At 42.4% G+C, this 22,177-nt stretch overlaps 1 protein-coding gene across 1 annotated transcript in view; it reads right to left on the minus strand.

The window, feature by feature from the left end:
- Positions 1–22,177, minus strand: part of ATP10D (ATPase phospholipid transporting 10D (putative)) — a 452,340-nt gene that overhangs the window by 88,092 nt on the left and 342,071 nt on the right. The window contains exon 15 of the mRNA XM_053703992.1: positions 12,376–12,560. Coding sequence (XP_053559967.1) covers positions 12,376–12,560 — 185 coding nt within the window. The remainder of the gene's footprint in view (positions 1–12,375; positions 12,561–22,177) is intronic.

The raw sequence follows: 22,177 nt of genomic DNA on the forward strand, positions 1-22,177 counted from the left end.
TGAGGTGATCTTAACTCTGCTTAGCATGTCTTTTATTTATAAAATAAAAAAAATAAAAAAAAAATTGGGGAGGGGGAGAGAAAGGGGAAAACCCCCTTTGCAGAGAGGTAGAACCTTCTTAACTCTCTGATACCCTTAGTAGAAGGATCCTTATTCATAAAAATAGAAATTAGACTAAGTATAACATCAATATCAATTTTAACTATTTAGTTTATAGCAAATTTTTCAGCATAAAATTTTCCTGCTTCAGCTGGGGTATCAAAGATATGCGACTGATTCTCTACATATACCCTAAGTCTGGCAGGATGCAATATATTTGCCCGTATTCCCTGCTGAATGAATTTTGTACAAATTGGAGTATTTTCTCTTCTTTTAGTAACTGTCTCCATTGAATAGTCCTGAAAAAGCAGGATTTTGGCATCCCCTAAAAATATAGGCTGACATTTATGGAAGGACTGTAGGAATATGACCTTATCTTGGTAGTTTAGGAATTTAACAATGATTGGCCTGGGTCTAGCGTTTGTCTTAGAGGAATAAACAGGGCCAATTCTGTGTACTCTTTCAATAAATGTTTTGGGGAAGCTCTCAGGAATCTTTAAAAGCTGTGGGATTGTTACCGTGAGTAATTTGAACAGATCATCATATTGCTTGTCCTCGGGGACCCCTATTATCCTAAGGTTGTTCCTACGTGCACGATTCTCTAAGTCTTCAATTTTGCTTTGTAATTTTAAAAGTGTATTAATTGATGTTTCAGTCTTAACATTATGTTCTATCATATTATCCTCTAAGTCTGATATTCTTTGCTCTGCCTCTGAGAGCCTGCCTGCGAATTGTCCAACTTCTGATGTTAAATGTACAATATCTGATTTAATCTCATCTCTTAAGGTTTCGAATTTAGGTGAGAGGGCTTCCAATATTTTGGATACTAGAGATTGAATATCTATAGATTCAGATGTTGTTTGGATATTGCTAGTGGATGAGAATGTCTCAGCGGCAAGATCCGAAGTGACCTTATTCCGTTTATCTCTTGATCTAGCCGCCATTGGGGAGGGTGTGTTTTTAGGGTGAAGGTGCAGGAATTTATCCATGTACTTATAGCTAATGTGGAGGTGCAAGGGTGTGACAGTGAATGGAGGGGGAATAAAATTAAAATACAAAGCCCCTCTCGGGGGTATGGGGGGTCAAAATAGTGTAGGTATAAGAAGAAAGGTGACGTGTGAGGGGGTGAGTGGAGTGTGGAGCATCTACAATGGGTGAAAGTGAGTTATTTTGTAGGCGGGTAGAGAAGAAAGAAGGGAAAGCAATATATGTAATTGCCGCTGAGATGAATTCACTCAATTAAAGTAATTCTAAAAATTGGTTCTGCTAATGGTATGTTATTATTATTTGATCTTATTAATTTTGAGATCTGAACCTTTTTGGATAAACTAAATCTTCTATGAACCTTTCAAAAGCTAATAAATGGCCAGGAACAAATGTCCTTATCAAAACCAGCTCATCCTTGAGAGCTATGAAATACAGTCCTACAGAATATAACTTCAGACAATATCAGAGTTTACCTTCACATAAAACCTAAGAATTGTTGTTTTAAATAATATCAGAATTTGCAACAGTGTGAAACTTCAGTTTTAAGAGATTTACCTCTATCTTTTACTTCCCCTACTGGTGACCTTCACTTTGTTCATACAAGCTAGTACACAAACCTTTGCCTCATTACACAGAGGCAATGTTATAAGAAAACATAAGCACAGGCTATCACAACCTTATGAATAGCACATTCAGCATAAAAAAACTTGTATAGTGTGAATATTTTTCAATATATTGTTTCTGAGGAATCTTGAGGAAGTAAAACTCCTTTAGTTTATAGCTAGAGCAGAGAAGGCTTATCTAATGAAGAGTTATAGACCAAGAAATATATCTAACCTTGCAATTAAGACTAACTCTGCTAGAGATCCTTTGTATTAACTATACTATATGTGATACCATGTAGGTTTATGCTTAGTAAATAAAACAAAATATAGGTCAGTGTATTATAGGTAGTTATAAATATGTGGTTTCACACAATATTTTTATCTCTTTTCAAAGAAAAAATTTTTTTTTTTTTTTTTTTTTATAAATTACTTCTATATTTGCCAGCCTTGAAGTCACCATAAGGAATGCATTTAGGCTTGTAACACTGTTAAATAAGGCAAAAAAATGTCCAGTTTTATATGAGGAAAAATGAGGAACATCAATTATTTGTCCATAAGTTTAGAGAGTCCATAAGGCTTTTATCGACTGACAGAGGGAGAAAGCAAAAAAATAAAAAAATAGCATCAAGTTGGTTGGTTACTTTACCAGTTTCTGGTCTAGGCTGAAGATAGCCAATGTTTGGAAGCAGGGTCCTCCTTGATAGTTGCCCCCCTGCGCAGCACCGGTGGAGGGGGGAATGTCACTCAGGCAGAGCAAATAATCACCTCCCGGATGCCGTGGCTCTGACTCTATACAGCATGCATTGTAGGGAGGCAACCGGCGTCTACAGCAGGGCTCAGGCAGGTAACAGCAATCCCTACCCCTCGCGCAACATCGGTGGGAGGGGTCACCAGGGGAAACAACGGATGCAACCCACCAGATACCGGAGTTCAGCGGTCTCTCCACTTCTCCCCAGGACAGGCGCAGGGGACCGGAGTAAGATCGAAAGCCCTCCAGGGATCGTGCAGCCTCTACCTCAAGGCAGCAAGAAAGGAAGAACCGGGAACCACCAAAGTCCAGCCACAGTCAGTGTCGGGAGACGCGTCCAGTCCCGCAGCGTTTCGGGAGCATCCGTGAGAAGCAGCTCAAGTCACCTGTACCTGTCCGTGAGAAATCCCAAACAGCAGCTCGGTCTGTGTGGCAGGGCAGGGCCTGATGGTAAAAGGTAGGTGTCCCACTAACAACAGCGAGAATAAGCAGGTAAGGGGGCTGCTTGTTGTACCGGACTTAAATATATGCAAAGGTTCTCATTCTTTTCAATATTCGTATGCCATATTGTTTAGGGCTTTATTTTAAAGGGAAAGTACTTAGTACCATGATAGGAGCTTCCAATTGCTGCAGCATGCAGCTATAGTGCAATGACTTGGCACTAACAGAGTTCCAGTAGCGGTATATTTCTCGCTAAACAAGCCGTCCAAGGTCAGTGGTTTAGGCGGGAGTAACTCGCCAAGAGCTTGTAGGGTAGATAGATTAGCACAGGTGCACAGCGTGACCACACACCTGAACTCCTCCCCCGGAACTCTATTCAGAAAATACAATTTTAAACAACTTTCAAGTTTATTTCTATTATCAAATTTGCTTCATTCTCTTGGTATCATTTGTTGAAGGAGTAGCAATGCACAACGGGTTTCTAACTGAACACTTGGGTGAGCGAATGCCAATCGGTATATATATATACACAGCCATCAATCAGCAGCTAGAACCTAGGTTCTTTGTTGCTCCTGAACTTACCTAGATAAACCTTTCAGCAAAGCATAACAAGAGAAGGAATCAAATTAAATAATAGAAGTATATTGGAAAGTTGTTTAAAATTGTATGCTCTGTCTAAATCATGAATATCTAATTATGACTTTACTGTCCCTTTAAGCTGAACAATAATTTGTTAGGATTGTAAAGTTTGTGTTGGGAGTTTAAAAACAAGAGTCCATGAGTCCATTACTCCTGTGATTCAACTCCTGGCCACTAGGAAGAGGCAAAGTTTCACAAAAACTGCAAGAGTACTCAATCCCTCTCACTTCTTTGGAAAGCCAGTCATATGTATAGCCAAATAAGGAGAGGAAGAGACATAGGAAAAGACAAAGCAGGGAAAATGAGGTGCAAAACTGGAACTGCCGCATAAATGTTGTTTTCATTCATAAGGTGGCGAGTGTCCACAAGTCCATTACTCCTGGGAACCATTACCCAAGCTGTGGAGTCTACGAGTAAGTTTGGGCGGTATAAAAATATTTTTGAAATGGCAGGCACCTAAATTTCCAGACATAGCAGTCCGGAGTACTTTCCTACCAAAAGCCGCTTCAGAAGAAGCAAACAAAGCAAATTGGTGGAATTAGTAAAGGTATTTAAGGATGACCATGTTTCAGCAAAAATTTTTAACAGAAGCCTAATTTTTAAATGCTCAGAAAGTGAAAACTGATCTGGAAAACTGAGCAGTAATGCAGATAGGGAGAGACTGTTCCGTCTCCAAGAAGCTCAATGAATAATGATTTCTAACCAAGAAATCAAGGTAACAGCTGTGGCCTCTTGTCCTTTGCATGGACCTGAGAAAAGAACAAAATAGAGGACCTAAAATCCTAAACTACATCTAAATTTAGAAGTTTTCCTTTGGCATTTTTTTTTTAGGAAAAAGAGAAGGAACTACAAACTCCCTAATGATGTTGACTGCAAAAACTAATTTTGGCAATATAAAATTAAAGGGAGACTAAACCCACATTTTTTTCTTTCATGATTCAGATAGAGCATGCAATTTTTAAGCAACTTTTGTAATTTACTCCTATTATCACTTTTTCTTCATTCTCTTGCTATCTTTATTTGAAAAGCAGGAATTTAAAAAGTTCAGGAGCCAGCCCATTTTAGGTTCAGCATCCTTGATAGGGTTTGCTTATTGGTGGCTACATTTAGCAAACCAATAAGCAAGCATAACCCAGGTTCTCAACCAAAAATGGTCTGCCTCTTCCGCTTTACAGCTGATTTTTAAATAAAGATTAACAAGAGAACAAAGAAAAATTGATAATAGAAGTAAATTAGAAAGTTGCTTAAAATTGCATGCTCTATCTGAACCATTAAACAAAAAAAATTGGTTTAGTGTCCATTTAAGTTCTTAGAATAGCCTTATTTTGATGGAAAGAAAGAGCAGACAATTCAGAGAAATCTTCTGAACAAAGTTATCGCTAAGAGAAATGATAACTTTCATGAAAGACAATGAATATGAATAGAATGCATAGTTTCAAACAGAGAAACCAAATTAAGGATCCATGGGAGAGGGATTGGCTTAAAAACTGGTTTTAACCTGAGTAAAACTTCAACATAACTCTGAACATAAGGGAAATTAGCAAATTTCTTATGGAACAGAAAAAAATAAAAATCTGAACATTAAAGAGCTAGCAGAAAAGCTCCTGTCTAAACCTTCTTGAAAGAAGTATAGCATTCTTGGAATTCTGAAAGAATGCACCACTGCTTGAAGAACTTTTCTCCCAAAAACAGCCTCAGACGAGGCAAAAGTATCGAATTTGTAAAATTTGGAAAAAGTGTGAAGAGACGACCAAGTTGCAGCTTTGCAAATCTGTTTAATAGAAGCATCATTTTTCAATGCCCATGAGGAAGCCACAGCCCTAGTGGAATGAGCCATAATTTGTTCAGGAGGCTGCTGTCCAGCCGTCTCATATGCAAAACGGATGACACTCTTCAGCCAAAAAGAAAGAGGTAGCCATAGCTTTCTGACCCCTACGTTTCCCAGAAAAAATAACAAATAATGAAGATGACTGACGAAAATCCTTAGTCGCCTGTAACTAGAACTTCAAGGCACGGACCACGTCCAAATTATGCAACAGACGCTCCTTCTTAGAAGAAGGATTAGGACACAAGGAAGGAACAACAATTCCCTGATTAATATTTTTGTTAGAAACAACCTTAGGAAGAAAACCAGGTTTGGTACGCAACACTACCTTATCGGAATGAAAAATAAGATAAGGAGAATCACATTGTAATGCCGAAAGTTCAGAAACTCTACGAGCAGAAGAAATAGCAACCAAAAATAAAACTTTCCATGATAATAACTTAATATCTATGCAATGCATAGGTTCAAACGGAACCCCTTGAAGAAAACGAAGAACTAAATTCAAACTCCAAAGAGGAGCAATTGGTCTAAACACAGGCCTGATTCTAGTCAGAGCCTGACAAAAAGATTGAACATCCGGAACATCTGCCAGACGTTTGTGGAGCAAAATGGACAAAGCAGAAATCTGTCCCTTTAAGGAACTTGCTGACAACCCTTTCTCCAATCCTTCTTGGAGAAAAGACATATTCCTGGGAATCCGAACCCTACTCCACGAGTAGCCCTTGGATTCGCACCAATAAAGATATTTACGCCATATCTTATGGTAAATCTTTCTAGTAACAGGCTTACGTGCCTGAATCAAAGTATCAATAACCGAATCAGAGAACCCACCCTTAGATAAGATCAAGCGTTCAATCTCCAAGCAGTTAGCTGCAAAGAAACTAGATTCAGATGATGGAAGGGTCCCTGAATTAGCAGGTCTTTCCTCAACGGAAGCATCCACGGTGGCCGAGAGGACATGTCTACCAGATCGGCATACCAAGTCCTGTGAGGCCACGCCGGAGCAATGAGGATCACCGAAGCCCTCTCCTGTTTGACTTGAGCAATCACCCGAGGAAGGAGAGCAAACGGAGGGAACACATAAGCTAGGCTGACCGACCAAGGCACTGCCAAGGCATCTATCAGTTCGGCCTGGGGATTCCTGGCCCTGGACCCGTATCTCGGAAGCTTGGAATTCTGACGAGATGCCATAGGATCCAATTCCGGCCTGCCCCACTTGAGAATCAGGTTGGCAAATACCGGAGTTCCCATTCCCCCGGATGAAAAGTCTGCCTGCTCAGAAAATCTGCTTCCCAGTTTTCCACTAATGGGATGTAGATTTCCGACAGATAACAAGAGTGAGCCTCCGCCCACTGAATTATCTTGGCTACTTCTGTCATCGCTAAGGAACTCCTTGTTCCTCCCTGATGATTGATGTAAGCTACAGTTGTGATGTTGTCTGACTGGAACCTGATGAATTTGGCCGATGCCAACTGAGGCCAAGCCTGAAGCGCATTGAATATTGCTCTCAACTCCAGAATATTGATGGGAAGTAGAGACTCCGATCGAGTCCACACACCCTGAGCCTTCAGGGAGTTCCAGACTGCTCGCCATCCTATCAGGCTGGCGTCCATTGTCACTATCACCCATGAGGGTCTGCGGAAGCACGTCCCTTGGGACAGATGATCCGGTGACAACCACCATAGAAGAGAGTCCCCTTGTCTCCTGATCCAGATTTATTTGAGGAGACAAATTTGCATAATCTCCATTCCATTGTCTGAGCATGCTCAGTTGTAGAGGTCTGAGATGAAAACGAGCAAACGGAATGATGTCCATTGCCGCCACCATCAATCCAATGGCCTCCATGCATTGAGCCACTGACGGCCGAGGATAGGACTGAAGGGATCGGCAGGTATTCAGAATCTTTAACTTTCTGACATCCATCAAAAAGATCTTCATGGACAGAGAGTCGATTAGAGTTCCCAAGAAAGAAACCCTTGTTTGTGGAACTAGTGAACTCTTTTCCAGATTTACCTTCCACCCATGAGTCCTCAGAAAGGACAGAACAATGTCGGTATGAGACATTACCAGTTGATAAGACGACGCCTGGATCAGAATATCGTCCAGATAAGGCGCCACTGCAATGCCCTGCGGTCTTAGAACCGCCAGCAGAGACCCCAGAACCTTTGTGAAAATTCTGGGTGCCGTGGCCAGACCGAAAGGAAGGGCCATGAACTGAAAAGTTCATCTAAAGTCTTTTGTAGCCTGAAGTTAGAACTTTAAGGCGCAAACCACGTCCAAATTATGAAGCAAACGGTCCTTTGAGGACGAAGGATTAGGACACAAAGAAGGAACCACAATCTCTTGATTGATGTTGCGGTCAGACACGAACTTAGATAGGAAACCTAACTTAGTACGTGGAGCAGCATTATCAGAATGAAACACTAGATAAGGAGGCTCACATTGCAAGGCAGCAATCTCAGATACTCTGCGCGCCGAAGCAATAGCCAGTAGAAAAAGAACCTTCTAAGACAACAATTTAATGTCAACTCCATGCATAGGTTCAAACGGAGCCCGTTGCAAAACCTTGAGAACAAGATTCAAACTCCACGGAGGAGCACTAGATCTAAACACAGGTCCGATTCTAGTCAGACCCTTAACAAAGGACTGCACATCCGGAAGCTCAGCGAGCCTCCTGTGCAGTAAAACAGATAGGGCCGAAATTTGTCCCTTCAGGGAACTAGAAGAAAGTTCCTTCTCTAGTCCATCTTGGAGAAAATCAAGGATCTTGGCAACCCTAATCTTGTCCCAGGAAAACCAGCACTCTTCACACCAGAATAAGTAGGTTCTCCACACCTTATGATAGATGCTACGAGTTTACGAGCTTCAATGAGGGTATCAATAACTCTCTCAGAAAAACCTCTTGGCTAGGACTAAACGTTCAATCTCCACGCAGTCAGCCTCAGAGAATCTAGATTTTGATGAACAAAGGGACCTTGTTCCAGCAGATCCCTGCGACAAGTTAACTTCAAAGGTGGAGATGATGACATCCTCACTAGATCCGCGAACCATATCCTTCACGTCCACGATGGAGCAATCAGTATCACTGGTCCGGCTTGATTCGAGCCACCACCGGAGGAAGGAGTGGTAACAGTGGGAAACGGTAGATCAGACTGAACCTCCAAGGAACTGCCAATGCATCTATTAGTTCTGCCTGAAGATCCCTGGATCTCGACCCATACCTGGGTAGCTTGGTATTGAGACGGGACGCCATGAGATCTATCTCCGGAGTCCCCCACCTGTTGCATAACTCTGCAAACACTTCGGGATGGAGAGACCATTCCCCCAGATGGAAGGATTGTCTTATGAGGAAATCTGCTTCCCAGTTGTCCACACCCGGAATGTGGATCGCTGACAGCGAACAGTTGTGGGCCTCCGCCCACTCCAGAATCCAAGATACTTCCCTCATTGCTAGGGAGCTTCTCGTCCCCCTCTGATGGTTTATAAAAGCCACCAAGGTTATATTGTCCGATTGGAATCTGATAAACTGGGATGAACCCAGCAAGGGCCAAGTCTTCAGGGCTTTGAAGATTGCCCGAAGTTCCAAGATGTTGATCGGGAGGGACCATTCCTCCTGACTCCACAGGCCCTGTGCCTTCTTGACACCCCAAACAGCTACCCATCCTGATAGACTTGCATCCGTAGTCACAATCACCCAGGATGGTCTTAAGAAGGATGTCCCTCGGGACAGGTGATCCGGACAAAGCCACCAAGAGAGCGATTCTCTTGACCGTTTGTCTAGAGAAATATGTTGCGACAGATCCGAGTGATTGCCGTTCCACTGCCTCAGCATGCACAGTTGCAACGGCCTGAGATGGAATCTGGCAAAGGGAATGATGTCCATGCTGAACACCATGAGACCAATCACCTCCAAACACTGAGCCACAGATGGCCTTATGGCGGTCTGGAGGGCAAGACAAGTTGAAGTTAGTTTGCAACGTCTCTGATCTGTTAGCAATATCCTCATGTCTATGGAGTCTATTATAGTACCCAGAAATTCCACCCTGGTGCTTGGTATAAGAGAACTCTTCTCCAGATTTATATTCCATTCATGAGATCAAAGAAGACAGAGGAGAGATTCCGAGTGATCTTCTGCTAGACGAAAGGATGGTGCTTGTACCAGAATATCATCCAAGTAGGGAGCTACTGCTATACCCTGGCTTCTGGCAACTGCTAGAGGAGCTCCTAGAACCTTTGTAAAGATTCTTGGAGCAGTAGCTAAACTAAACGGAAGTGCAATGAACTGGTAGTGCTGGTCCAGGAACACAAACCTTAGGAACTGGAAGTGTTCCTTGTGGATTGGAACATGAAGGTAGGCATCCTTCAGATCTATAGCGGTCATGAACTGTCCTTCCTAAACTAAGGGAAGAAGGGACCTTATCTCCATCTTGAACGAGTGGACATTTAGCACGTCTCTGAACCAAGCATCTGAAAAGAGTGACAGTCTGCCCCCTACATGATCCATGAGAAGACCGGGGGCCACCCCTTCATGTCGACTTAGTCTCAGCGGGCTTCTTGCTCTGCTTGGACTTATTCCAGGACCGAGCTGGCTTCCAAGTACCCTTCGTTTGCTCTGGCTTAGCGGAGGATTGCGGACGATGAGCCTCAGAACGAAAATTAGAATTTTGTCCTTTAGCCTTGTTTTTTTTATCTTGCTGTAGGAAAGCACCCTTGCCCCCTGTAACCGTTAGAGAAAATGGAGTCCAGGCCTGGACCAAACAAAATCTTTCCCTTAAAGGGGAGAGAAAAAAGTCTTAACTTAGAAGTCATATCCGCAAACCATGACTTCAGCCAGAGTGCCCGACGGGTCTGAACAGAAAAAACAGCAGTTATAGCATTTATGCGAATAATCTGCATATTTGATCACAGAATAAAGAATTAGCAACCCTTAAGGCTTTATTCTCTCCTGGATAACGTCTAGGGGACCCTCCACCTCGATCAAATTTGATAAGGAGTCACACCAATAGGTAGCCGCTCCAGCAACAGCAGTTGCCAGTTGAAATAAATATCCTGTATGTTGAAAAATCTTTCTTAACAGAGTTTCTATCTTTTTATCCATGGATTCCTTGAACAACGAGCTATTCTCAAGTGGGATAGTAGTGCATTTTGCAAGCGTGGAGATAGCCCCATCCACTTTCGGGGAAGGAACCCCACAACTCCAATTGAGAGTCCGGGACCGGGAACAATTTCTTAAAGGAAGACAAAGGGGGAAAAGAAGATCCAATCCTTTCCCATTCGTTCTTAACAATGTTCACCATCTTTACAGGAACAGGGAAAGTTTGAGGTACAACCCTGTCTTCGTAAACTATCTAATTTAGGACTCAAAGGTTCCTCAGGCAATTTGGCCTCTGGAACCGCTAACGTAGCCAAAACTTCCATCAACAGAAAGCATAAATGTTCAATCCTAAATCTGGTTCCTCTGTAGCCAGAGGTTTAGAGGCAGCAGACTCTGACCCAGAAAGTTTGCACCCAAGTATCAGAGAGAACCTCATCTTCAGATAACCAAGTATCAGTTAAATCCAACAAACTAGCTGATAGGATAGCAATATTTGAGCTTTCGCTTGCGCTTAGCAAGGCGAGGCAAAGCACTAATGGCAGCAGACACCGCCGTTTGCATTTGGGCAGTAAAGTCTGGAGGTAAAAGGCCCCCTCCAGATGGAGGGTTAGGAGTGCTACGGAAAGCTGCATGTGTATTAGGAGATGACTGTAGGGTGCGCACCTCACAGGACGGAGACTCTTCAGAGGTAAACGGCGCAGTGGTATCAAACATGTTAACCTTCTTTGACACAATCACTTTATCAAGGCATGTGGAACATAATTGGGCGGGTATACCACGGCCTCCTCACAATATAAACAGATATTAGTCTTAGGTAAAGAGGGAGTACCCTATAACGTATCAGAATCCTCCATAGCTTGTGTATAAAACAGACTATAGCAATAATGTTCTTTATTGATTAATTAAAAAACGGCACCTTTATACCCCAATGGCTGGGGCACTCACCACCTCCTATAACCCAGGCAAAACAGAAAAAACGATCTTCTCCGGTAACCAGCTCGATCAGGAAAGAGGAAATAAAGTGTAACCACACCTGGTCACATGATGCACAATACAGGACCGCCCCTGCTAAGGGAAAAATCGTGCCAAAGTAAAACCTGTACGTTCTAACATCAGCCTATGAGCCCAAAAACATCTCACACATATCGCAGCGTAAATCAAATAAAACATATGCGATTAATCACCACTGTTCAATAATCCCCCTCAGGAGATATTAACCCTTGATTCCATACAGATAAAAGGAGCCACACTGTGACCCTGTCTTCTAGTGTTATCATGTGTGTAAAAATGAAACGATCTTACCGTAATCTATGCTGTGGAACAGAAACGCAGCCTCTCAAGTGTGACAATCTTGTAGTATCGCTCCTGACATGGACATGAGTGATGAAAGAAACTCGTCAACACTGATTGCTTAGGAGCTGTTAATATGAGTCTGGATGGGTTCGCAGAAAGACTCTCCATGCATCTCCAGATGCTAACTTTCGTAAATTTTCTCACTGAGAGGCTGAAAAGACTACTTAAAACTCCAGTCCCATATCGAAGGGTAGATACCCTTCCTAACGAACTACTCTGAACTCTTCTGACACTTCTCTGCCAGTCTCCTGTGACAAAAGGCAAATAATGACTGGGGAATAGGGGAAGGTATTTAAGTCTTTGGCTGGGGTGTCTTTGCCTCCTCCTGGTGGCCAGGTTCAGTATTTCCCACAAGTAAGGAATGATGCCATGGACTCTCCTTATATTAAGAAGGAAATATCATTTTAGACTGCAGGGTAAATAAGTTAAATCTATGCATGTATAGTTACTCAATATGAACAAATCATTTTACCCATTAATAAATAACTTTTTAAATAACATCCCATTGCTCAATTTATTTCTAATTTTTTGTAGTCAAGAGTTTACTTCTTGAAAAATCATTAAATTTCCATTGCACACTTACTTTGTCTTGTCTGTTTAGATAAAATATCTTGTCATCATGCTCCAGTAATTTGCAGGCATATGCAATGTTGACCGCAGTCTCTTGCTTGTCACCTGTCAGCATCCAGATTTTGATACCAGCTTTTCTTAATGACTCTATAGTATCAGGAACGCCCTCCTGTAAACGGTCCTCTATTCCAGTTGCACCTAAAAGAACATAAAAAAATGGTCATATATACAATTGTTCAACAAACACTCACATTGGGATCCATTTATTATCATATTAATTTGGATATTTGCTGCACAGGTGAACCTGCTTAACACAGTTAACAAGCAGAGATAGTAAGATAGCTGTGGTGGTGAAGTAAAATTACCCTAAACGTGTTTGTTCTGGGTGATTTACAGTCCCTACTCCTAAGTTTCCTGAAATTTTCCCTGCTCACAGATGAAAGCATTAGCAGACCTAAACCTAATCATATCCAAAGAATGCAGAGAAATTTCTTCAAATGTTTCACAAGACTTTTGATCAAACAGATTGCTGCACCATAGAATAGTGTCTGCTGCAACACAGGCAATACTAATAGCTGGTCTTAATATAAACCCCACTTCTTGAAAGGCTTTTCTGTGATAATTTTCGGTCTATCGGGTCCCTGAAAGTAGTACTGTCCTCCAAAGGAATTTTAGTATGTCTTGCTAAGGTAGAAATAGCACCACCAACCTTAGGAATAGTCTACCAAAGTTCTAAATTATTGGCTGGTAAGGGAAACCATCTTAAATCTAGAAGCTGGGTTATAAGGAATACCAGGTCAGCACATACCTTGGTAATTATCTCAATAATGGAGCAGGGAAAAAGCTCAGGAGCCTTAGGAGTAGGTTTGAAAATTAGGATTAGTTGTTTAACTTATTTGTCTTCAGCAGGTTTAGCGTCTTGAATACCTAAGGTACATAAAACTTCCTTAAAGGGATAGTAAACTCCAAAAATGTTATTGTTTAAAAAGATAGATAATCCCATTATTTACCATTCCCCAGTTTTGCATAACCAACACGGTTATAGAAATATACTTTTTACCTCTGTGATTACCTTGTATCTAAGCTTCTGCAGACTGCCCCCTTGTTTTCAGTTCTTTTGACAGACTTTTAGCAAATCAGTGCTGACTCTTAACTCCATGTGCGTGAGCACAATGTTATTTATATGAAATACATGAACTAATGCCCTCTAGTTGTGAAAAACTGTGAAATGAATTCAGATAAGAGGCGGCCTTCAAGGGCTTAGAAATTAGCATATGAGCCTACCTAGGTTTAGCTTTCAACTAAGAATACTAAGAGAACAAAGCAAATTTGATGCTAAAACTAAATTTAGAAAGTTGTTTAAAATTACATGCCCTATCTGAATCATGAAAGTTTAATTTGGACTTTACTATCCCTTTAAGTAATGTATGGAGATGTTCCAGTTTAACCATGAAAGAAGAAGAATATTGTTCAGAAATACTCTTGATCATCAGAGATACATTCACCCTCAGAAGATGCACAGTTGAGCTGGAGGAATAACAATTGCACATTACACATTTACACTGAAATGTAGGATCAGAGGATCTAACTTCTAAAGTAATAAGAATTAAGGAGAGTTCCAGATTGCTCCATGTTAAATGACCTAGGATAAATAGATAACAGTAAAATAAACAGCAATGTAAAATACAGTAATATTTAACACCACAGAATAAAAACAGAATTTATGTTTACCTGATAAATTTCTTTCTCCAACGGTGTGTCCGGTCCACGGCGTCATCCTTACTTGTGGGATATTCTCTTCCCCAACAGGAAATGGCAAAGAGCCCAGCAAAGCTGGTCACATGATCCCTCCTAGGCTCCGCCTACCCCAGTCATTCGACCGACGTTAAGGAGGAATAATAGCATAGGAGAAACCATATGGTACCGTGGTGACTGTAGTTAAAGAAAATAAATTATCAGACCTGATTAAAAAACCAGGGCGGGCCGTGGACCGGACACACCGTTGGAGAAAGAAATTTATCAGGTAAACATAAATTCTGTTTTCTCCAACATAGGTGTGTCCGGTCCACGGCGTCATCCTTACTTGTGGGAACCAATACCAAAGCTTTAGGACACGGATGAAGGGAGGGAGCAAATCAGGTCACCTAAATGGAAGGCACCACGGCTTGCAAAACCTTTCTCCCAAAAATAGCCTCAGAAGAAGCAAAAGTATCAAACTTGTAAAATTTGGTAAAAGTGTGCAGTGAAGACCAAGTCGCTGCCCTACATATCTGATCAACAGAAGCCTCGTTCTTGAAGGCCCATGTGGAAGCCACAGCCCTAGTGGAATGAGCCGTGATTCTTTCGGGAGGCTGCCGTCCGGCAGTCTCGTAAGCCAATCTGATGATGCTTTTAATCCAAAAAGAGAGAGAGGTAGAAGTTGCTTTTTGACCTCTCCTTTTACCTGAATAAACAACAAACAGGGAAGATGTTTGTCTAAAATCCTTTGTAGCATCTAAATAGAATTTTAGAGCGCGAACAACATCCAAATTGTGCAACAAGCGTTCCTTCTTTGAAACTGGTTTCGGACACAGAGAAGGTACGATAATCTCCTGGTTAATGTTTTTGTTAGAAACAACTTTTGGAAGAAAACCAGGTTTAGTACGTAAAACCACCTTATCTGCATGGAACACCAGATAAGGAGGAGAACACTGCAGAGCAGATAATTCTGAAACTCTTCTAGCAGAAGAAATTGCAACTAAAAACAAAACTTTCCAAGATAATAACTTAATATCAACGGAATGTAAGGGTTCAAACGGAACCCCCTGAAGAACTGAAAGAACTAAATTGAGACTCCAAGGAGGAGTCAAAGGTTTGTAAACAGGCTTGATTCTAACCAGAGCCTGAACAAAGGCTTGAACATCTGGCACAGCTGCCAGTTTTTTGTGAAGTAACACCGACAAGGCAGAAATCTGTCCCTTCAGGGAACTTGCCGATAATCCTTTTTCCAATCCTTCTTGAAGGAAGGATAGAATCCTAGGAATCTTAACCTTGTCCCAAGGGAATCCTTTAGATTCACACCAACAGATATATTTTTTCCAAATTTTGTGGTAAATCTTTCTAGTTACAGGCTTTCTGGCCTGAACAAGAGTATCGATAACAGAATCTGAGAAACCTCGCTTCGATAAAATCAAGCGTTCAATCTCCAAGCAGTCAGCTGGAGTGAAACCAGATTCGGATGTTCGAACGGACCCTGAACAAGAAGGTCTCGTCTCAAAGGTAGCTTCCAAGGTGGAGCCGATGACATATTCACCAGATCTGCATACCAAGTCCTGCGTGGCCACGCAGGAGCTATCAAGATCACCGACGCCCTCTCCTGATTGATCCTGGCTACCAGCCTGGGGATGAGAGGAAACGGCGGGAACACATAAGCTAGTTTGAAGGTCCAAGGTGCTACTAGTGCATCCACTAGAGCCGCCTTGGGATCCCTGGATCTGGACCCGTAGCAAGGAACTTTGAAGTTCTGACGAGAGGCCATCAGATCCATGTCTGGAATGCCCCAAAGTTGAGTGACTTGGGCAAAGATTTCCGGATGGAGTTCCCACTCCCCCGGATGCAATGTCTGACGACTCAGAAAATCCGCTTCCCAATTTTCCACTCCCGGGATGTGGATAGCAGACAGGTGGCAGGAGTGAGACTCCGCCCATAGAATGATCTTGGTCACTTCTTCCATCGCTAGGGAACTCCTTGTTCCCCCCTGATGGTTGATGTACGCAACAGTCGTCATGTTGTCTGATTGAAACCGTATGAACTTGGTCCTCGCTAGCTGAGGCCAAGCCTTGAGAGCATTGAATATCGCTCTCAGTTCCAGAATATTTGTCGGTAGAAGAGATTCTTCCCGAGACCAAAGACCCTGAGCTTTCAGGGATCCCCAGACCGCGCCCCAGCCCATCAGACTGGCGTCGGTCGTGACAATGACCCACTCTGGTCTGTGGAATGTCATCCCTCGTGACAGGTTGTCCAGGGACAGCCACCAACGGAGTGAGTCTCTGGTCCTCTGATTTACTTGTATCTTTGGAGACAAGTCTGTATAGTCCCCATTCCACTGACTGAGCATGCACAGTTGTAACGGTCTTAGATGAATGCGCGCAAAAGGAACTATGTCCATTGCCGCTACCATCAACCCGATCACTTCCATGCACTGAGCTACGGAAGGAAGAGGAACGGAATGAAGTATTCGACAAGAGTCCAGGAGCTTTGTCTTTCTGGCCTCTGTTAGAAAAATCCTCATTTCTGAGGAGTCTATAATTGTTCCCAAGAAGGGAACCCTTGTTGACGGGGATAGAGAACTCTTTTCCACGTTCACTTTCCAGCCGTGCGATCTGAGAAAGGCCAGGACGATGTCCGTGTGAGCCTTTGCTCGAGGGAGGGACGACGCTTGAATCAGAATGTCGTCCAGGTAAGGTACTACTGCAATGCCCCTTGGTCTTAGCACAGCTAGAAGGGACCCTAGTACCTTTGTGAAAATCCTTGGAGCAGTGGCTAATCCGAAAGGAAGCGCCACGAACTGGTAATGTTTGTCCAGGAATGCAAACCTTAGGAACCGATGATGTTCCTTGTGGATAGGAATATGTAGATACGCATCCTTTAAATCCACCGTGGTCATGAATTGACCTTCCTGGATGGAAGGAAGGATAGTTCGAATGGTTTCCATCTTGAAAGATGGGACCTTGAGAAATTTGTTTAAGATCTTGAGATCTAGGATTGGTCTGAATGTTCCCTCTTTTTTGGGAACTATGAACAGATTGGAGTAGAACCCCATCCCTTGTTCTCTCAATGGAACAGGATGAATCACTCCCATTTTTAACAGGTCTTCTACGCAAAGTAAGAACGCCTGTCTTTTTATGTGGTCTGAAGACAACTGAGACCTGTGGAACCTTCCCCTTGGGGGAAGTCCCTTGAATTCCAGAAGATAACCCTGGGAGACTATTTCTAGCGCCCAAGGATCCAGAACATCTCTTGCCCAAGCCTGAGCGAAGAGAGAGAGTCTGCCCCCCACCAGATCCGGTCCCGGATCGGGGGCCGATATTTCATGCTGTCTTGGTAGCAGTGGCAGGTTTCTTTGCCTGCTTTCCCTTGTTCCAGCCTTGCATTGGTCTCCAAGCTGGCTTGGCCTGAGAAGTATTACCTTCTTGCTTAGAGGACGTAGCACCTTGGGCTGGTCCGTTTTTACGAAAGGGACGAAAATTAGGTCTATTTTTTGCCTTGAAAGGCCGATCCTGAGGAAGGGCATGGCCCTTACCCCCAGTGATATCAGAGATAATCTCTTTCAAGTCAGGACCAAACAGCGTTTTCCCCTTGAAAGGAATGTTTAGTAGCTTGTTCTTGGAAGACGCATCAGCCGACCAAGATTTCAACCAAAGCGCTCTGCGCGCCACAATAGCAAACCCAGAATTCTTAGCCGCTAACTTAGCCAATTGCAAAGAGGCGTCTAGAGTGAAAGAATTAGCCAATTTGAGAGCATTGACTCTGTCCATAATCTCCTCATAAGGAGGCGAGTCACTATCGAGCACCTTAATCAGTTCATCAAACCAGAAATATGCGGCTGTAGTGACAGGGACAATGCATGAAATGGGTTGTAGAAGGTAACCCTGCTGAACAAACATCTTTTTAAGCAAACCTTCTAATTTTTTATCCATAGGATCTTTGAAAGCACAACTATCCTCTATGGGAATAGTGGTGCGTTTGTTTAAAGTAGAAACCGCTCCCTCGACCTTGGGGACTGACTGCCATAAGTCCTTTCTGGGGTCGACCATAGGAAACAATTTTTTAAATATGGGGGGAGGGACGAAAGGAATACCGGGCCTTTCCCATTCTTTATTAACAATGTCCGCCACCCGCTTGGGTATAGGAAAAGCTTCTGGGAGCCCCGGCACCTCTAGGAACTTGTCCATTTTACATAGTTTCTCTGGGATGACCAAATTTTCACAATCATCCAGAGTGGATAATACCTCCTTAAGCAAAATGCGGAGATGTTCCAATTTAAATTTAAAAGTAATCACATCAGATTCAGCCTGCTGAGAAATATTCCCTAAATCAGTAATTTCTCCCTCAGACAAAACCTCCCTGGCCCCCTCAGATTGGGTTAGGGGCCCTTCAGAGATATTAATATCAGCGTCGTCATGCTCTTCAGTAACTAAAACAGAGCATCCACGCTTACGCTGACAAGGGTTCATTTTGGCTAAAATGTTTTTGACAGAATTATCCATTACAGCCGTTAATTGTTGCATAGTAAGGAGTATTGGCGCGCTAGATGTACTAGGGGCCTCCTGAGTGGGCAAGACTCGTGTAGACGAAGGAGGGAATGATGCAGTACCATGCTTACTCCCCTCACTTGAGGAATCATCTTGGGCATCATTGTCATTATCACATAAATCACATTTATTTAAATGAATAGGAATTCTGGCTTCCCCACATTCAGAACACAGTCTATCTGGTAGTTCAGACATGTTAAACAGGCATAAACTTGATAAGAAAGTACAAAAAACGTTTTGAAATAAAACCGTTACTGTCACTTTAAATTTTAAACTGAACACACTTTATTACTGCAATTGCGAAAAAACATGAAGGAATTGTTCAAAATTCACCAAACTTTCACCACAGTGTCTTAAAGCCTTGAAAATATTGCACACCAAATTTGGAAGCTTTAACCCTTAAAATAACGGAACCGGAGCCGTTTTAAGCTTTAACCCCTTTACAGTCCCTGGTATCTGCTTTGCTGAGACCCAACCAAACCCAAGGGGAATACGATACCAAATGATGCCTTCAGAAGTCTTTTATAAGTATCAGAGCTCCTCTCACATGCGACTGCATGCCATGCCTCTCAAAAACAAGTGCGCAACACCGGCGCGAAAATGAGACTCTGCCTATGCTTTGGGAAAGCCCCTAAAGAATAAGGTGTCTAAAACAGTGCCTGCCGATATTATTATATCAAAATACCCAGAATAAATGATTCCTCAAGGCTAAATAAGTGTTAATATCAATCGATTTAGCCCAAAAAATGTCTACAGTCTAAATAAGCCCTTGTGAAGCCCTTATTTACAATCGTAATAAACATGGCTTACCGGATCCCATAGGGAAAATGACAGCTTCCAGCATTACATCGTCTTGTTAGAATGTGTCATACCTCAAGCAGCAAGGACTGCAAACTGTTCCCCCAACTGAAGTTAATGCTCTCAACAGTCCTGTGTGGAACAGCCATGGATTTTAGTTACGGTTGCTAAAATCATTTTCCTCATACAAACAGAATTCTTCATCTCTTTTCTGTTTCTGAGTAAATAGTACGTACCAGCACTATTTGAAAATAACAAACTCTTGATTGAATAATGAAAAACTACAGTTAAACACTAAAAAACTCTAAGCCATCTCCGTGGAGATGTTGCCTGTACAACGGCAAAGAGAATGACTGGGATAGGCGGAGCCTAGGAGGGATCATGTGACCAGCTTTGCTGGGCTCTTTGCCATTTCCTGTTGGGGAAGAGAATATCCCACAAGTAAGGATGACGCCGTGGACCGGACACACCTATGTTGGAGAAATGACATATAAAGATAGGGTTCAAGGTACTATGAACACAAAGCAAACAAGTACAAAAAGGCACTATAGAACCCTGACTGAGAGAATCAATGGCACATAAACCTGTAATAAAGCCCAAAACTGTTGGAATAGTGGAAAATATTACCCCCTCACAGAATAACAGTCACCGATAGGAGAAAGCAGCGTCAGACAGCTCCCTGTAATAGTGCTCTTAAAGTCGGAAGCAGGTAGTAAGATCAGGAAAAAGTTAACCCCAGCGCTGCTAATCCTCTTGCTTCCAACAGCCACTAACATACATGTAGTGCAGTAAATACAGAGACCGGAGTGCAGGTTTATAGCTCTTAGGTAAAATGAGCTGAAAACAGAGAGCGCTATTTTGAGCTAAAAGACGGCTTCTTAAAGTGGCAACACATACAAATTAAGTAAAAAATAAATGCATTTAAAAAAAAAATCAATATTTTAGTGAACAATGCTAAAAAGAATAAGGGCAAAATAAAGGAATACATATTAATAAAAGTGCCATTAAAAATCTGTAGGTTCCATAATCCTTACTAGATCCCTAAATTAAAACTCCCATAGACTGAATATGTCAGTGGTATAGCTTGTCGCCTGGTTATGATGTACAGAGTCAGAGTGTATCTGATATAATAGCCTTTGGACTAAAATGAGTGCAAATAGTGAAATTAGTACTTACCTGTGCTGCACCCAATCCACTGGTCTTACCGCAATAGCATGACTTCTCCCAGTAGTATAGTGCAGTGTAAGTCATAGCAGAGGACCACTCTCTACTAAGAATCTTGAGTACCTTAATTCTTTACCCACCTCCTGGGAGGCAAAGATTAAACTGTATAATCAGTGAGGTGGGAGGGAAGGAATGATCTTGGAGCATGTGACATATGCCTACCTGCTTTCAATGTCCTTTTAAGACTACCTTCCCTGCTTCTGCCAATCATGCTGTTTGGGGCATAGTCTGCATTGATTCTACTGCTGGAACTTACCTGCCTAATTAATTATTTATGCACCCTCTATTTAGCAATGCTCAGGCCTATTGTTCTTTGCACTAGCTTGCTTTGAAGTTTGTTCTGGATTTAGAGAGCCCTGTGTTTGTTTCTAGCATGTGTTTCCTAAGGATATTCAAGTTTACATCCTACCATGTCTACTAAAGCCTGATTCCTACTAACCAAAAGTAACCATATATTGCCTGTTGTGTTTCCTGGACACTGCTATTTTGCCAACTCTGAACTCAATCTAAAGAAAAACTTAAATTATGCTTAACTGATAATTTTCTTTTCTTCTGTACGGGGAGAGTCCACAGCTGCATTCATTACTTTTGGGAAATACAGAACCTGACCACCAGGAGGAGGCAAAGACACCCCAGCCAAAGGCTTAAATACCTCCACCCACTTCCCTCATCCCCCAGTCATTCTGCCAAGGGAACAAGGAACAGTAGGAGAAATAATAGGGTTAAAAAAGGTGCCAGAAGAACGAATAAAAAATCATTTTAAGGCCGCCCCCAGAAAAAAAACGGACGGGGAGCTGTGGACTCTCCCCGTACAGAAGAAAAGAAAATTATCAGGTAAGCATAATTTAAGTTTTTCTTCTTAAACCGGGGAGAGTCCACAGCTGCATTCATTACTTTTGGGAAATCAATACCCAAGTTTACAGAGGACAATGAATGCAAACGGGCGGGAACAAAAAAGGCGGCCCATTCTGATGGCACCACAGCCTGTCACAACCCGGATTCCCGACAAAAAACTACTTCAACAGAAGCAGGAGGAACAAAATATTGAGAGAGGACAAGGTAACTGCCCATCAATTAGAACCATAGGGATCCCTGATAGAGATCATTCAAAAATTCTGGACTCCACTGAGCACAAAGACCTCTGGGGAGACAAAAGTCCCCCCATCAAGAAGCACACAAAAATTAAACCCTCTCCATGATGAATGGCAAAGGAAACAACCACAAACTCCCCACACCACATTCCCCCTAACTAAAAGAGGGGAAGAATCAGATAAGAAAGTCCGAAAGAACCTCCATAAACAATCCCTGAAGACTCAAGGACAAAACAGAGAGGGAAGCCCCTAGCATAACTCGAAAAAGAGCTACCAGGCTGCAAGAGGACAAAGCCCTGTAGGGAATACCCTACTGACGGAGGAGAGGAAAGAAAGGAAAGAAAGATATATGGAAATAATAAAATGAAACAAAACACATCCTAACTGGATCAAAAGAAAGTAGGCAGCA

The sequence above is a fragment of the Bombina bombina genome, chromosome 2 (assembly GCF_027579735.1).
Source record: "Bombina bombina isolate aBomBom1 chromosome 2, aBomBom1.pri, whole genome shotgun sequence".
NCBI lineage: Eukaryota > Metazoa > Chordata > Amphibia > Anura > Bombinatoridae > Bombina > Bombina bombina.